At 39.0% G+C, this 14,590-nt stretch overlaps 1 protein-coding gene across 1 annotated transcript in view; it reads left to right on the plus strand.

The window, feature by feature from the left end:
- Window positions 1-14,590, plus strand: part of PTCD2 (pentatricopeptide repeat domain 2) — a gene marked incomplete at its 5' end in the record, with an annotated part of 38,648 nt that overhangs the window by 4,924 nt on the left and 19,134 nt on the right. Inside the window, 5 exon segments of the mRNA NM_001133394.1 lie at window positions 1,318-1,447; window positions 5,956-6,073; window positions 9,710-9,788; window positions 10,193-10,284; window positions 13,034-13,147. Coding sequence (NP_001126866.1) covers window positions 1,318-1,447; window positions 5,956-6,073; window positions 9,710-9,788; window positions 10,193-10,284; window positions 13,034-13,147 — 533 coding nt within the window.

Genomic DNA, 14,590 nt, shown 5'->3' on the forward strand with positions numbered 1-14,590 from the left:
TTTTTAGACTGGAAGTTGCTTAGAAATATTTAATAGACTAAATCCTCTTAGATCTAACAGGTGACACAAGGAATGAAAATGAGAACAATAATGTTTCTATTTACTGGAAGTTACCTTATGGCAAATGCTTTACATATATCATCTCAGGTAACCCTGTGAAGAAGGTACCACGATCCTTACTTTACACATGAGGAGTCAAGTCTCAGAGCAAGGGTCTCCATCAGAATGCAAGTGGCCGAGCTTAGATTTCAGCCTAGGTCCTTCCATCTCTAGAGCCTTTAACTGTTACGTGGTTCTGCAAATAAAAATTGGAAGAGCCACTGTGTTATCTCAAACCTAGTAGGTCTTTTCTTTTAAATTGAGAACAGTGCCTCTGCTTCTAGTTCTTGTGTTTTAGATGTATTTGTGCCTCTCCTTTCAGCAGCATTCCTTCAAAGCTCTGGGCCTTGGAACAAATCCTATAGCTATTTCCTGGCAGCTTCTGATACTGACAACAGTTCTGCCTTCTGGAAAGCAGACACTTGGTTGGTGCCTGCTTTGCTTTTCACCCCACATTTTGGTGGGAATAAAGCCCCTTATTGATGCCAAGAAGAGGTGCCTCCTTTTGGTTTTTGTCCCCACAGTTGATCAGATACAAAGACATGGGAGAATGATAGACTGTGATGACATTGAAATGATTCTGTCACTGAAAAACTGCTGCTGTTTGGAGGACTGTTTTCCCTCCTGCCCATTACATATTACTTTGGCATGCCTTCTAACAGCTGAGTAAAAAGAGACCAAGAGGAATGAAAAAGAGGTGAGGTTGAATCAAATGAAAGAAACATGAGTCATGTGGGTCCACCATTGTGGACAAACCTACCTTCAACTCACATTTTCTTTTTAGTTTTCCCATTTGGTTCTCTGCCAGTTGACGGTTTGGGTGTCTGGCTACATTTTCTTTCTTTTTCTCATGAGTCACCTAGAGATTCAGTTATTTGAGCTAAGCCTCTGGAACAGTAATTCTCAAACTTTAGTATACCAGAGGATCACCTAGGGAATCAAAAATGCCAATTCTTGAGCTCTTACCCCACAGATTTTATTTGAGAGAGTCTTGAGTGGGCCTGGCCCTGTGCCCATGTCTCTGCCTCCTGTGACAGATGCCATCTGCTGACACTGTTCTAGAGGAGATTGGCCAGTGATGGCAGCTGTGTGTTCCTGAACCCCTCTCAGTGTCCCTCTGCAGTGAGCCGGGGTTGGGCTTCCCCGTCTTCCTGAGGTCAGACTCCTTATACTCCCAGTCAGCCTGAGTGATGGTCACCATACTGTGCTTTCTTCCAGAAATGTATTTTAGAAACTTGAAAGAGAAACTGACCCAGAACAAGCTCATCTTGAAGGGGGAGTTGATAACCTTACTACATTTGTGTGAGTCCCGGGACCATGTGGAACTGGCTAAAAATGTTATTTACAGGTAAGGCATTTCCTTGGAATGTTGCCACCCTTCTCCCTTCTTACTCTGTTCCTTTCTATGAGCAGTCTGATCCACTTTGAAGTTGTTGCCACCTCTATACCGGTGACTTCCAGATCTCTTGTTCAGATGCCTACCTTGAACTCCAGACACTTACATTCACTTAATGAGCACACACTTACTGGGTTCCTACTATATGCTGGGTGCTAAGGATAGAAAAGCAGATATTTTATGTCTAAAGAAGTTACCAGCCTATCACTGACTTATCACCTAGGTCTTCAAATTCATTATGTACAAATTCACTCCTCTTCTGTTTTCCTTCTCACTGGCTAGTCACTCAGGACAGATATTTTTGAGCCTCTTTACTCTCATGTCATTTGCCTCTCTTTCCTGATAGGGTAAGAAATCCTCTTGGTTCCACTTCCTTGGTATCTCCCTCAGCTCCAGCCTTCCTCCCTCTCTCTCCGTTAGCAGTGTCTTAGTTCAGGCTTTAATGTCTCTCACCTAAATCCTTTCAGTGGACTCCTATTTTCCCTCCTCCAGTCCTGCTATACCTTTCTGATCCATTATTAAAGTTTCCCATGTCAGAAAGAACTCACATGTAAGCATAGCCTGCCACTGGGAAAGCCAGCAAAGGCCTTGCTTATCAGGGAGCAGTATGACATCAAATCAACAGACTTCATTTCTGAAATTAAGTTCATTGCTCTTTTCCTTTTTTTTTTTTTTAACTATTTTCCTTTTTTTTTTTTTGAGATGAAGTCTTGATCTGTTGCCCAGGCTGGAGTACAGTGGCGTGATCTTTCAGCTCAATGCAACCTCCACCTCCAGGTTCAAGCAATTCTCCTGCCTCAGTCTCCCAAGTAGCTGGGGTTACAGGTGCCTGCCACCACACCCGGCTAATTTTTGTATTTTTAGTAGAGAGTGGATTTTGCCATGTTGGCCAGGCTGGTCTCGAACTCCTGGACTCAAGTGATCCACCCACCTCAGCCTCCCAAAGGCTGGGATTACAGGCATGAGCCACCACGCCCAGCCCTCCTTTCCATTTTTAAAAGATCTGTTTCTATATATGAACCTGCGTTTATATGTACATTTATAGAGAGAAATACAAGATAATCATATAAAGAATACTGGAAGATTCTCTACCAAAAGTTAACTGGTTCTCTGGGAATTATGGATTATGTATTTTTTGTTTATCTAAATGTATATTTTTCTGATTTCTCAAACTTGTCTACAGTGGACATTAATTTTATAACATTAAAAAAAGTCTTTTTTTAAGTAAAAATTAAAAAATTCATTGAAAAATTGAAAAACACCAAAAAGTAGAGAGAAGTAATATATCACAAATTCTGCTGTTTCAGTTGTGTGTTGCTGTATAACAAACCACACCAGAACTTAATGGCTTAACACAGTGACTATTTATTATTTCTCATAATCCTGGGATCAGGAATTCAGGCCCATCTCCACTGAGCAGTTCTTGGTTGGTGTCAGATGAAGCCACTCACTCATCTGCAGTCAGCTGGTAGCTGGGCTGTACTACACGGTCCAAGAAGGCCTCTCTTGAGTTTGTGATGCCTCATTGCTCTTCCATGTGGCCTTTCCCTGTCTTTCTGGAGTGCCTCATTATTCATTTGTGAGTTTGAGCTGCACTGGCCCACAGCCCAGATGGGAGCTGCCAGGCATGATAGAGCTGCCCAGAATTGGCGTGGCTTCTCTTGGTTAAGGCAAGTTGCCTGGCCAGACCAAAGTCAAGGGGAGGGGAAAAGGATTCTACCTCTGGATGGATGGAACCATATGCGCATACAGAGAAGGAAGAAATTGATGGCAGCCATCTTTGGGGCCTGTTGCTCCCATCTAAGAAACCACTGTTAATATTTTTGCGTTTTTTTTTTCCACAGATGTAAAGATTTCGTTATTTTGGTAGATTTTGCTTTACATTGTTAGTTATTGCTGTATAATAATTTTCTAAATATAAATATTTTCATGTTAATCATATCCTTAGGAATCATAGTTTAATGGCAATACATTATTTATTATATGTTAGGTATTTTCATCAACTATGCCCATATTGTTGGACATTGAAGTTTTTTCTAATATTTCACCAGTATAAATAATGTCATGATGAGAAACTCGCTGCATAAAACTTACTGTTTGTTTCCTTTTGGGGATCAGGGGGTATGAACTTTGTAAAGTTTATCAATATATAACTGTCAGATTATTTTCCAAAAGTGTTATGCTAATTTAAAGTCACACTGTATCTACAAACTTAATTCTGTATTTCAGTTTCACAAAGTTAAATCATTTCCCTTTGGCATGTTTTCCTCTCATTTTACTACACAAAGCTATTCAATGTTTATAAGAGTAGTAAAATGAGATAAATACTCTGAACACTCTTTCTACTCTTATTTTTATCATAAATATTCAAAGTATGACTCAATTCCTTTACTGATGCTAATAAATCTCTACCCAGTTGCTGACCTTTTCCCCCTCTATTTGTAGACAGCTGGACAAGTGGAAAGATGGGTAGATCCAAGGCTCAACCAACATGTTCTCTTTCTCCCTGAGTCACGCAGCCTGTGGCTGGGAAAGGAGAGTCATGAGCTGAAACATAAGCTTTTTATTGAGCCAAAAATGGGGAGCATCTTAATACCCTCATTATGTTGACCAAATGCTGTTTGGTTTATTGAGGAATTTTAGATCCTCTTGAACATTTCTTGTCCAGAAGGCAGTTCATTATCTGAGTGACTTTCTAGCACTTTTATTAATGTGAATGTCATTTAGCATGTTAATGTCAAATCAGAAACTTGTTTTTGCTTTCTTTTGCTTTTAATCTGGCACAGGTTTCTCATGAGAATATTTACTGAAATATGTTGATTTTTGAAGATGTTTTCCTTAGCATGCCTTACGTTTTATAAAGATTTATATGTTGAAGACTTGTGTGCCAGGCACATCATCTCATTTAATCTTCACAAAAAAACTGAGTTGGGTTCTCTTCTTCCTTCCATTTTACAGATGAGGAGACGGAAGCACAGAGTAGTTAATTAATTTGCTCATCGTCACACAAGTAGAAGAGCTAGGATTTGAATGATCAGTTTGGATTCAGAGCCTGAAAACCCTTAACCACTATCCTATATTGCCTTCCAAAAACTTAATTTATAAGTGTTGTAATGAAGCAATGAATATTATTTATAACTTCTTTTTTTTTTTTGAGATGGAGTCTCGCTCTGTCGTCCAGGCTGGAGTGCAGGGGTGCGATCTCGGCTCACTGCAAGCTCCGCCTCCTGGGTTCATGCCATTCTCCTGCCTCAGCCTCCCAAGTAGCTGGGATTACAGGCGCCCACCACCACGCCCGGCTAATTTTTTTTTTTTTGTATTTTCGGTAGAGACGGGGTTTCACCATGTTAGCCAGGATGGTCTCGATCTCCTCACCTTGTAATCCGCCCGCCTCGGCCTCCCAAAGTGCTGGGATTACAGGTGTGAGCCACTGTGCCCGGCCTATTTGTAACTTCTATAAGTGGATAATGAAATGTATCAAAGTACACCTCATCATTCTATTATGGTATCATTGTAGTATATGCATTTAGAATAGACTAGCATAATACTACTCTGACTCCTCGATGATTTTAAGCAGAAGGTAAAAAGTATCCTGTTTTGTCATCAGCGCTTCTCCCCAAGGTATTTTAGATTCACTCATTATATGAATCTAAATCTAAAAGAAATATGAATATGAAGATTCTTAATGAATAAGTCTTTCTAAAATCTGATTTACATGTAATCATGAGGTGTTGATTTTGTCACATATTGTCCTCTTGGTGTCTAAAGCAAAAAGAGTTGGTTATTGAAAGTAAATTTACAGTAGTGATATGCAGTTCTGACTGGCAGACTGGCTGCCTGTAGAAATCTCCAGCCACATAGAAGACATCATTGTCTTTGAGATTAGCCTTTTCCTAAAACTTAAATGTTCAAAACCACATTTAATTTGTTTAGCCAGGTGATCGTAGCCCGGGTGTACCTTTCCCAAGCTTAGAAAAGCAGAGAGTTGCTGTAAATTGTAAATGTGACTGTTGGTTGTCTGCCATCCTACATGAGGATGAAACCAGCCTCCAGGAGCACAGAGCATCACCCTCACTTCTTTCCCTTGTTCTCCTCTGGGTGGGGCCCATTCTAATGCACTTACAGATGCTACTAGACTCCTGCTGTTTCCTAAGGTGTGCTCACACTCAGTCTCGGGGTTGTTTCTAAATTTAGAGAATGATTACAACATATATTTTTCTTCTGTTTCTTTTATTTTATGTCAGTCTGCTGTAAATTCTGTTTACTTGTTTAAATGATTGGTATACTTCTGCACTCCGGGATTCCTGATTGTCTGAAATCTCCACTTCTCCCCCTCCAGACTGTGAGAGAACTTCGTTCTCTGTTGTGTCCCAGCACCTGGCACAGTACATGCCGTAGTCTGTGTCTGTCCTTTTTCTTGTGTCCTACCTTTTGGCTCATTGAATCATTTTCATTACCAGGTACCATGCAGAGAACAAAAATTTCACTTTGGGGGAGTATAAATTTGGACCGCTTTTTATGAGGTTGTGTTACGAGTTGAATCTCGAGGAATCTGCAGTGGAGCTCGTGAAAGACCAGGTTATTGTTTCCTAATTGTTTTCTCTGCCAGTGTGTGTGTTTTTGGTGATACTGGAAAAGGCATCTCTTCTATATACATTATTCCTGAGTTAGATTTTCAAAGAAAGGCTGCTGGGGCTGAATGAGTACATCTCTGCATTTTTAAGTTTCCTTGCAGTCAGTTTGTGTGAAGGGGGATGGAGTAATGTAGAACAAGTGTGGAAGAGGTATAGGTACAGATGATCCTACCTTGGATGTGTATCAATGTGGGTTGTACACCTGCTCTTTTAGGGGCTTTCAATAGAGAAGAGCTTAAGACAGTCTCCATTTAAAGACTGACATTCCTGTCCTTTACCTGTATTCCCTCTCGATTTTGTATTTGTATTTTTCTGGTTGAAGACTACATTTGGGAAGTGCTTTTCTATTTTCAAAATACTTTCCATCACATATTCTGACTTTCTGTTCCTAAAAACAAAAGTAAATAATTATTTTTACAGCTACTCATTGAATATTTACTATCTCTTCAACATTGTTTTTAAGTACTTTAAATGTTTCATTTTATTTGTTTCTCACAATAGCCCTGATAAGGTAGATTTCCATTTTGTAGATAAAGAAACTAGGACCTAGAGACATTATAAATTCATTCATTCATTATAAAGTCATTTTGATTACCAAATGCCATGTAGAGAACAGAAACATCACTTTGGGGGAGTGTAAGCTTAGACTGCTTTTCATGAGGCTGTGTTTCCCATAATCAGAAACATTTGCTAAATTTTGGGGCCACGGCTGGCCACCAGGTACCTTTTTGTATATTTAGGAACTTACATAACAAGCTGAGTTGTTCTTCTGCCTCTTACTCTTTTTTTATACAAAATTTTCTCTGTACATGGTAGGCATGTTAACTCTAGGCTTGCCCCTATTTAATGACACCTGTGTATTAGAAAGATGACCATAATATATTAGTAAGCAGAGAAAAGGTTGTTTCAGAACAGTACAGATAGTTTGATCCTGTTTTTTTTGTTCCATAAAAAAAGACACATTAACATTAACATTTTAACAAAATATAAATACATATATACTGGAAAGATATACACTAAATCACTTTATCTTTAGGAGGTAGAATTATTAAACATTCTCACTTTTTACTTTATACATTTTTGTATTATTTGACTTTTTAATAAACATATGTTAGTGTTTCAGTGAAAGGAAAACAAAAGCTTCCCACTGTAATAAGTCATAGCTATGAGTATGGTGATAAAAACAAAAATAAAAAAGATGAAAGCAAAGGGGTTTTTTTAATCCTGCTTGTATATGAAAAAGTCACGTATAGGTAAATTTTCTGGAGTAGAATGGACAAATTCGAGTAAGTGACATAGGACCTAATCCTGCTCCTACCCGAACTTCTCTTGTTCCCTACTTACAACCCTGTAGTGTTGCCAGCACGGTAGCCACATGGCGTCATTGAACTGTGGCTAACTCAGATTTACATGTGCTGTAAGTATAAAATATATGATGGATTTTAATTACTTATTATAAAAAGACTGCAATGTATGTTAATTTTTATATTGATTACATGTTGAAATTACATCTTGGATATAGTGGGTTAAATAATTTAGTCTATTTCTGTTTACTTTTTTAAATGAGGCTAATTGAAAATTTAGAGTCACATACATTGTGATTCTAAAATATCCTTGGTGACTCAAAATGCTTTTCCATTGGCTGGGGCTGCTCTGGTGGCTTTCCCTCACACTTAGAAGAAAACCCAGACCCTTGACTCTGACCTAGGGGGCCCGTTGTGCCATCTCCCCTTTCTCCCTTGCTGACTTCACTCTGGACCTGGTGTTCTTCCTCAGCCATGGTGAGCTCACAGCCTCTAACTGGAACATTCTGCATTCTTATCCTTGAGGCTCCCTCCTTGACCTCACTGAGGTCTCTTCTCACAGTGCCTTCCCTGACTACCTTCCATCCATCTTCTCTACTTGCTCTTCATAGACCTTACTAATAGCTGAAATTAATATTTTTTCACTTGTCTTATTCACTGTCTTCTCCACCAGAATTTAAGCTCTACTAGATTACAAACCCTAGTAGGGTTTTGAGCAGGGTGTATATCCTGTTTATCATTTCTTTATTCTCAGCACCTAGAACAGGGTCTGCATAGTAGGTGATCAGAAAAGAGTGAACTTGAGCAAGGCATTTAATGACACATTTGAATACCGTGTGTCCCATTATCATGGCACACAAAATGTTGAGATGTTAGCAAGATGTTGGTCAAAGGATACAAAATTTCAGTAAGATGGAATAAGTTCAAGGGATTTCTCTGTACAACATAGTGACTATAGTTAATGACAATGTATCGTATTCTTCAAAATTGCCTAAAGAATAGGTTTTATGTACTTTCACCACACAAAATGAGTATGTGAAGTAATGCGTATGTTAATTAGCTTGGCTTAGCCATTCTGTAATATATACATATTTCAAAACAACATACTGTTTTTTGGGTTTTTTTTTTTTGGATACAGGGTCTTGCTCCGTCACCTAAGCAGGAATACAGTGGCACTATTATCATAGCTCATTGCAGTCTCATAACTCTTGGGTTCAAGTGATCGTCCCACCTCAGTCTCCCAAGTAGCTAGGATTCCAGCCTTGTGCCACCACACCCAGCTAATTTTTTAAATTTTTATTATTTTTTTTAAGAGATGAGGTCTTGCTGTATTGCCCAGGCTGGTCCTGAACTCTTGGCCTCAAGCGATCCCGCCTCTCCCTCCCAAAGTACTGGGATTACAGGCATGAGCCACCACACCTGGCCAAATGTGTACAATTTTTATTTGTCAATTAAATAAATACATACAGACAAGTTGGAAAAAAATGTTGAGAACCACTGTTTTGGAGAATTATTTCAAAAGGCGAGTAATCAATTCTGTATTATCCGTTGCCAAAAAAAGACCATAGTTGTGTGAGACCCTCCTGCCTTAGTCCTCAAGTATATTTATAGCTGCCATTTCATGTTAATAGCTGGCACCTAGTTTCCAGGACCACTCTGCCAGGGTTAATTGTCTAGTTTCTTTTCTCCTAAGCATGACAGGTGATGGTTCCTTAAAGACGTCTTTCATGGTGATTATGAAACCCAGAGATCTCTTGCTGTACCTCTCAGCATGACAGCCAAGAGAGTGGACAGCATTTTAACTTTTTTCTTTTTTTTTTTTCTTTTTGAGACGGAGTCTCGCCCTGTCACCCAGGCTGGAGTGCAGTGGCATGATCTCGGCTTACTGCAACCTCCACCTCCTGGGTTCAAGCAATTCTCTGCCTCAGCCTCCTGAGTAGCTGGGATTACAGGTGCCCACCACCATGCCCAGCTAATTTTTGTATTTTTAGTAGAGACGGGGTTTCACCATGTTGGCCAGGCTGGTCTTGAACTTCTGACATCGTGATCCACCTGCCTTGGGCTCCGAAAGTGCTGGGGTTATAGGCATGAGCCACCACGCCTGGCCAACTTTTCAAAAATAAAACCTGGGTATATAAAATATATTAGAGAATTCAGAAGGCCAAATCAGTAAAGTATGCAGAAAAATAAGACCTGGCTAGATAAGAGACAGTAAAAGTACCTCCTCAATAAATAGTTTTAACTTTTAACCAAACTGTATTGTTCTTCTTCATTAGCATTTACGAGGTTTCTTCTCAGACTCCACATCATTCAATATTTTGATGGATATGTTATTTATCAAAGGCAAATATAAAAGTAAGTACTGCAATTTCTATTTGCTGAAAAATTCTGCCATGTTTGCTGGCATAGGAATTAGGGGGAAAAATGAGTCATGCAAAAATGATTCTTATATCCCTGATAAGTGGCTGAATTCTGGAGACCTTAGGAAGTTTGAAAACATCGCATTGCATGTCATCCCTTAAACTAAATATCCCAGATTTTACTTATGCTAAAATTGTGAAGCAGCCTTTAAAACATTAGTTCTTCCTGTTTGACCTGATAGTTTATTTCGACATTTAGTTAGTTGCTAAATGACTTTGAGGAATAGCTTTTATTTTGTTGAAATACACTTTTCTGTAGATAGTGCTGAACAGATAAGAGCTTTGGGGGCCAACAGTAGAGGAACTCTAACACTGCGATCCACTCTTCACTTTTGGCAGGTGCTTTGGAAGTATTGATAGAGATGAAAAACCAAAATGTGAAGTTCACCACAGATACCTATGTTCTTGCTTTTGCAATTTGCTACAAACTGGTAAGACTCTTTCCTCTTAACTTTGAGAGCATTGTGTGTAGTCTTTGAGAGAGGATTTTTTTTCTCTTTACAAATAAAATTCAGTTCCTCTGAAATCTGTTTTCCATCTGGTGCAAATGTTTTAATTTTAAATGTTTTTATTTTTAGAAAACTCAAGTTAGCCATATCAGACAGTTTTATGGGAAAAGTAATTTTTTCATCTTTCACTCTTCTCTGGTGATTGTGTAGATAGTGAGAACAAGAGGCAATGTGTTGGGTTCAGGCTCTGCTTTAAAGTCATCTCGCATGCTGGACTCTGCTAGATCCATCTTCCCTGTTGTCCTTGTCTATGGAAATCTTAGCTTCCTTCATTGGTAAGCTCAAGGACTACTTTGTCCTCATATGTGAAGGCTTTTGTAATCACCGAAACTGGAAGTGATGTTTGTCACCTCCAGATATCCCTTAATTGTGCTCTATTTGTATCACCTCCCTGGTACTTCTGACACAGCTTAATGTTGTACTTAGCAGATGCATGTTCCATTCTCTCCATTTGAGTGTGAGCTCCTTGAGGTTTCTTTGTATCCCACCACCTAACACAGTGCCTGGTATCCAGTAGTTCTTTAATAAACGTATGTGACATGAAAATGAAGTCTGAAGACAGAGACCATGACTTATACGTTCTTTTATCAATACAAAAAATTAGCCAGGTGTGGTGGCATGCACCTTGTAATCCCAGCTACTCTGGAGGCTGAGGCAGGAGAATTGCTTAAACCCAGGAGGCAGAGGTTGCAGTGAGCCAAGGTTGTGCCACTGCACTCCAGCCTGGGTGACAGAGTGAGACTCTGTCTCAAAAAAAAAAAAAAAAAAAAGTTATTTTATTATTACTGTACCAGGATTATTTCTTGTCCATAGAAACTCTTTCTTCAATGTTTAGTGAATGATCATTGAAATAGTGAAATGATCAATGTTTAATGTATTACTGTTGTCATTCGTGTCATTTAAACTTTGGAAACCTGGCACACAAAACCTCTTTATACTGAAAACAAAGGAACACAAAGCGAAGTAGAACATGGGCTGTTGAAAAACTCCCCTGAAGAGTGTAGCAATACCAGTTTTCCAAAACAAGGGGATAGCTGGGTTATAGTGGAAAGAAAACCAAGTGGAAATTGAGAAACTTGGAGTCTAGTCTCAACTTTTGTATTATATAGCTTATATATATGACTTATATAGCTGTGAACTGACCACCTATCTCATTTTACAAATGAGATGGTTAGATTTGGGAGTCAGCAAACTTTTTTTATGAAAAGCTAGATAGTAAATATTTTAGGCTTTGGGGGCCACATATGTCTCTGCCTCATATGATCTCTGCCCCGTATTCTTTGTTTTTGTTTTTACAGGCCTTTAAAAATGTTAAAGTCATTCTTAGCTGTAGGCTACATTTAGCCCAAGGGTCATAGTTTGCTGACCTCTGGATTCAATAATTCTTTCCATTCATACCATTCTATGATTCTAGGAGGCCAAAAAAAAAAAAAAAAACAAACAAACCACATAGCACTAGAGCATCACTTATTCAGCATTGTAATTCCCAGCCTTCTTGTCCTCTACTTAGGGATGCCTCCCTGAGTGTACACTGCAATGACGAGAATTTCAATTCTACTTAGAGGCCATGCGCAGTGGCTCACACCTGTAATCCCAGCACTTTGGGAGGCCGAGGCAGGCAGATCACCTGAGGTCAGGAGTTCGAGACCAGCCTGGCTAACATGGTGAAACCCTGTCTCTACTAAAAATACAAAAATTAGCCAGTGGTGGCAGATACCTGTAATCCCAGCTACTTTGGAGGCTGAGGCAGGAGAATCATTTGAACTGGGGAGGCAGACGTTGCAGTGAGCTGAAATCGCGCCATTGCGCTGCAGCCTCGGCAACAGAGCGAGACTCTGTCTCAAAAAATAAAATAAATAAATAAATTCTGCTTAGGAAAGGCCAGAGGACTTTTCTCCCCTGTGTCGCGTCCAAGAATAACTTATTTCACCCAGTGGAGATGAGTTGAAAAAGTGATCTGGTCAGCCAGTACAAATTCCACATCAATTCTGGGAACTGTCCTCTCTCATCCCATTTGAACTCTATTTTGACAGGAGTTGCAACTCCCGTTATGACAGATGACATAGTTGCACAGCCAGGCTGCTCTCATAAACCTAATCCCCCGCAGCATGCACAAAGGAAGAGGATTTGGTTTTACCGCTGCTGTTTTTATATCACTGACATTCTTGGATTTTTTTTTAAAGGTTTCTGTTTTCATGGGATTCTTTTATAATTTATGTTCAAATTAGTGTTCGTGTTTTCAAATATTTGACATATGAATATTTTCAGATTGGAAATCCCCCAGAAAAAGTTTCCTGGTGTTGTTGAGCCTTAATCAGCTATTTCATATAGTAGCAGGCAGAACCTTTATACTCGTAAATTATGGGGTCTGTGTCTAGAAACTAGCCTGCGCAGATGCAAAGAGATGTGTATGTTTTCTGGTTAAAACTGCCTCAATTCAGAAAATTGAAAATGAGCTTTAAAAATAAAGTTAATTTAGATTTGACCTGCTAACCTATCAGTAGCCTGGTGTATTTGCAAATAGTCTTTATATGGGGCTTAATCTTTTAAGTGGCTTGAGGGAAGCTCTAGGAAATCCTTACAAAAGGAACTGTAAATACTGAGCGCTATTAATCATTTTATTGAACTTAAAGGTTCATAACATTAATCGAACAATCCTGTCTCCTCACAGAATAGCCCTGAGTCTTTCAAAATCTGTACTATATTAGGAGAAGAAGCTCTACTCAAAGGAGAAATTCTCTCCAGGAGAGCATCCTGTTTCGCTGTGGCATTAGCTTTGAATCAGGTAAAGCCTTGTGGTGTACATAAGTAAATTGGAAGTGGCCAGGACTTCATTACTTTTATTTGTCCTTGCTTTTCCTTTTTTTCCTTCTGACTGCGTCGTAAAGAAGTAGTCACCATAAAGAGACCAATGCCTTTGTTGCCATGGCAACCTATATCTATACCTACACTGGCAAAACAATGATTTTATTTACAGTTGGAGACCTAACATGCATTTCTAAATAGAAGGGTAGAGAAATTTCTCAAGTAATTAAAATGAAAATTGCAAGTCATCAGATTACATTGTAATGTTCTCAGAGAACAGTTTAATTTAATGCTCTCCAAAGTTGAATTAGCCTCAGATGAATGAGGACTGCTGTGTCAGCCCATTGTAGAAGTGGGATCCATCACATATTTCATAGTTACATCCAACTACTACTGTTATTTGGATGAGACCTTAGTGATCATTTAGCCTTATTCCCCTGACTGGACAGGTGGAGGTAGCAGAGACCCAGACATAAGAGGGGACCTCCCTGAGGTCATGCCTCAGTGATGGACAGAGTTAGAGCTGGAACCCTGGAACACCATCTCTCTGGAAGAGCCTCTCCTGAGATTTCCTATTCCAGAGCCTAAAAAATATGAAGTGCTTTACATGTTTCCTATGTAGTAAAAGGAAATTTTACAGCAGAAAAATAGTAACCAAGCCAGGTTATTTTCCTGGCTGGTAAAATATAGCTGGAGAACTCTTATTATTAATTAGAAATCAAAACGTGAGGGTGATCCATTTCCGTATACTGCTGGGGAGAGTCATTGAAGGACAAGACTTAAGAGGTTATACACTTTCCAGGCTTCTGCTGGGCCAAGATCATTTCTTTAACTTTCTAAGCTTCTCTTGCTGTCCAGGGGAATTATTTTGTCTTCTTAGTCTGTCATGAGGTGAGTGAGGTGAATTAAAGTCTCTTTGAAGGCATGTGTTTTTCTTTCTTTGTACAGCTCCTGTAGTTTTTCTTTATTTACGTCTAAGTTATACTGTTTGGTGCACAGATATATCATCACTGTTACATCATCATTGTGAATCCCTCACTTTAGCATTATAAAGTGCCTATCTAGGTCATGTTGACTGCTTTTGCCCTGAATTCAACCTTATCTAGTATTAATATCTCCACCCCTCTTTTTGCTTGTTTCTCTCTTTGTTTTGATCAGGTTTGCATTTGACCGATATACAGCTTTTCCTATCCTTTATTTTTGCAATCTTTCTGAATTGTTTTGTTTTAGCTTTATCTCTTATATACTGCATAAATTTCTGTGTTGCTTTATAATATGATGCTAATCTTTTAATATAATCCATTTATATTAATGTGATATATATTTGATCTTGGGTCTCGTTTGATGCTTTCTCTTTCTATAACTTTTTCTACTCTCTTATGCCATGTGGTTATTTTCTCTAGTTGGTATTTTTGCTCTAGTG

The sequence above is a fragment of the Pongo abelii genome, chromosome 4 (assembly GCF_028885655.2).
Source record: "Pongo abelii isolate AG06213 chromosome 4, NHGRI_mPonAbe1-v2.0_pri, whole genome shotgun sequence".
In the NCBI taxonomy this organism is placed as follows: Eukaryota; Metazoa; Chordata; class Mammalia; order Primates; family Hominidae; genus Pongo; species Pongo abelii.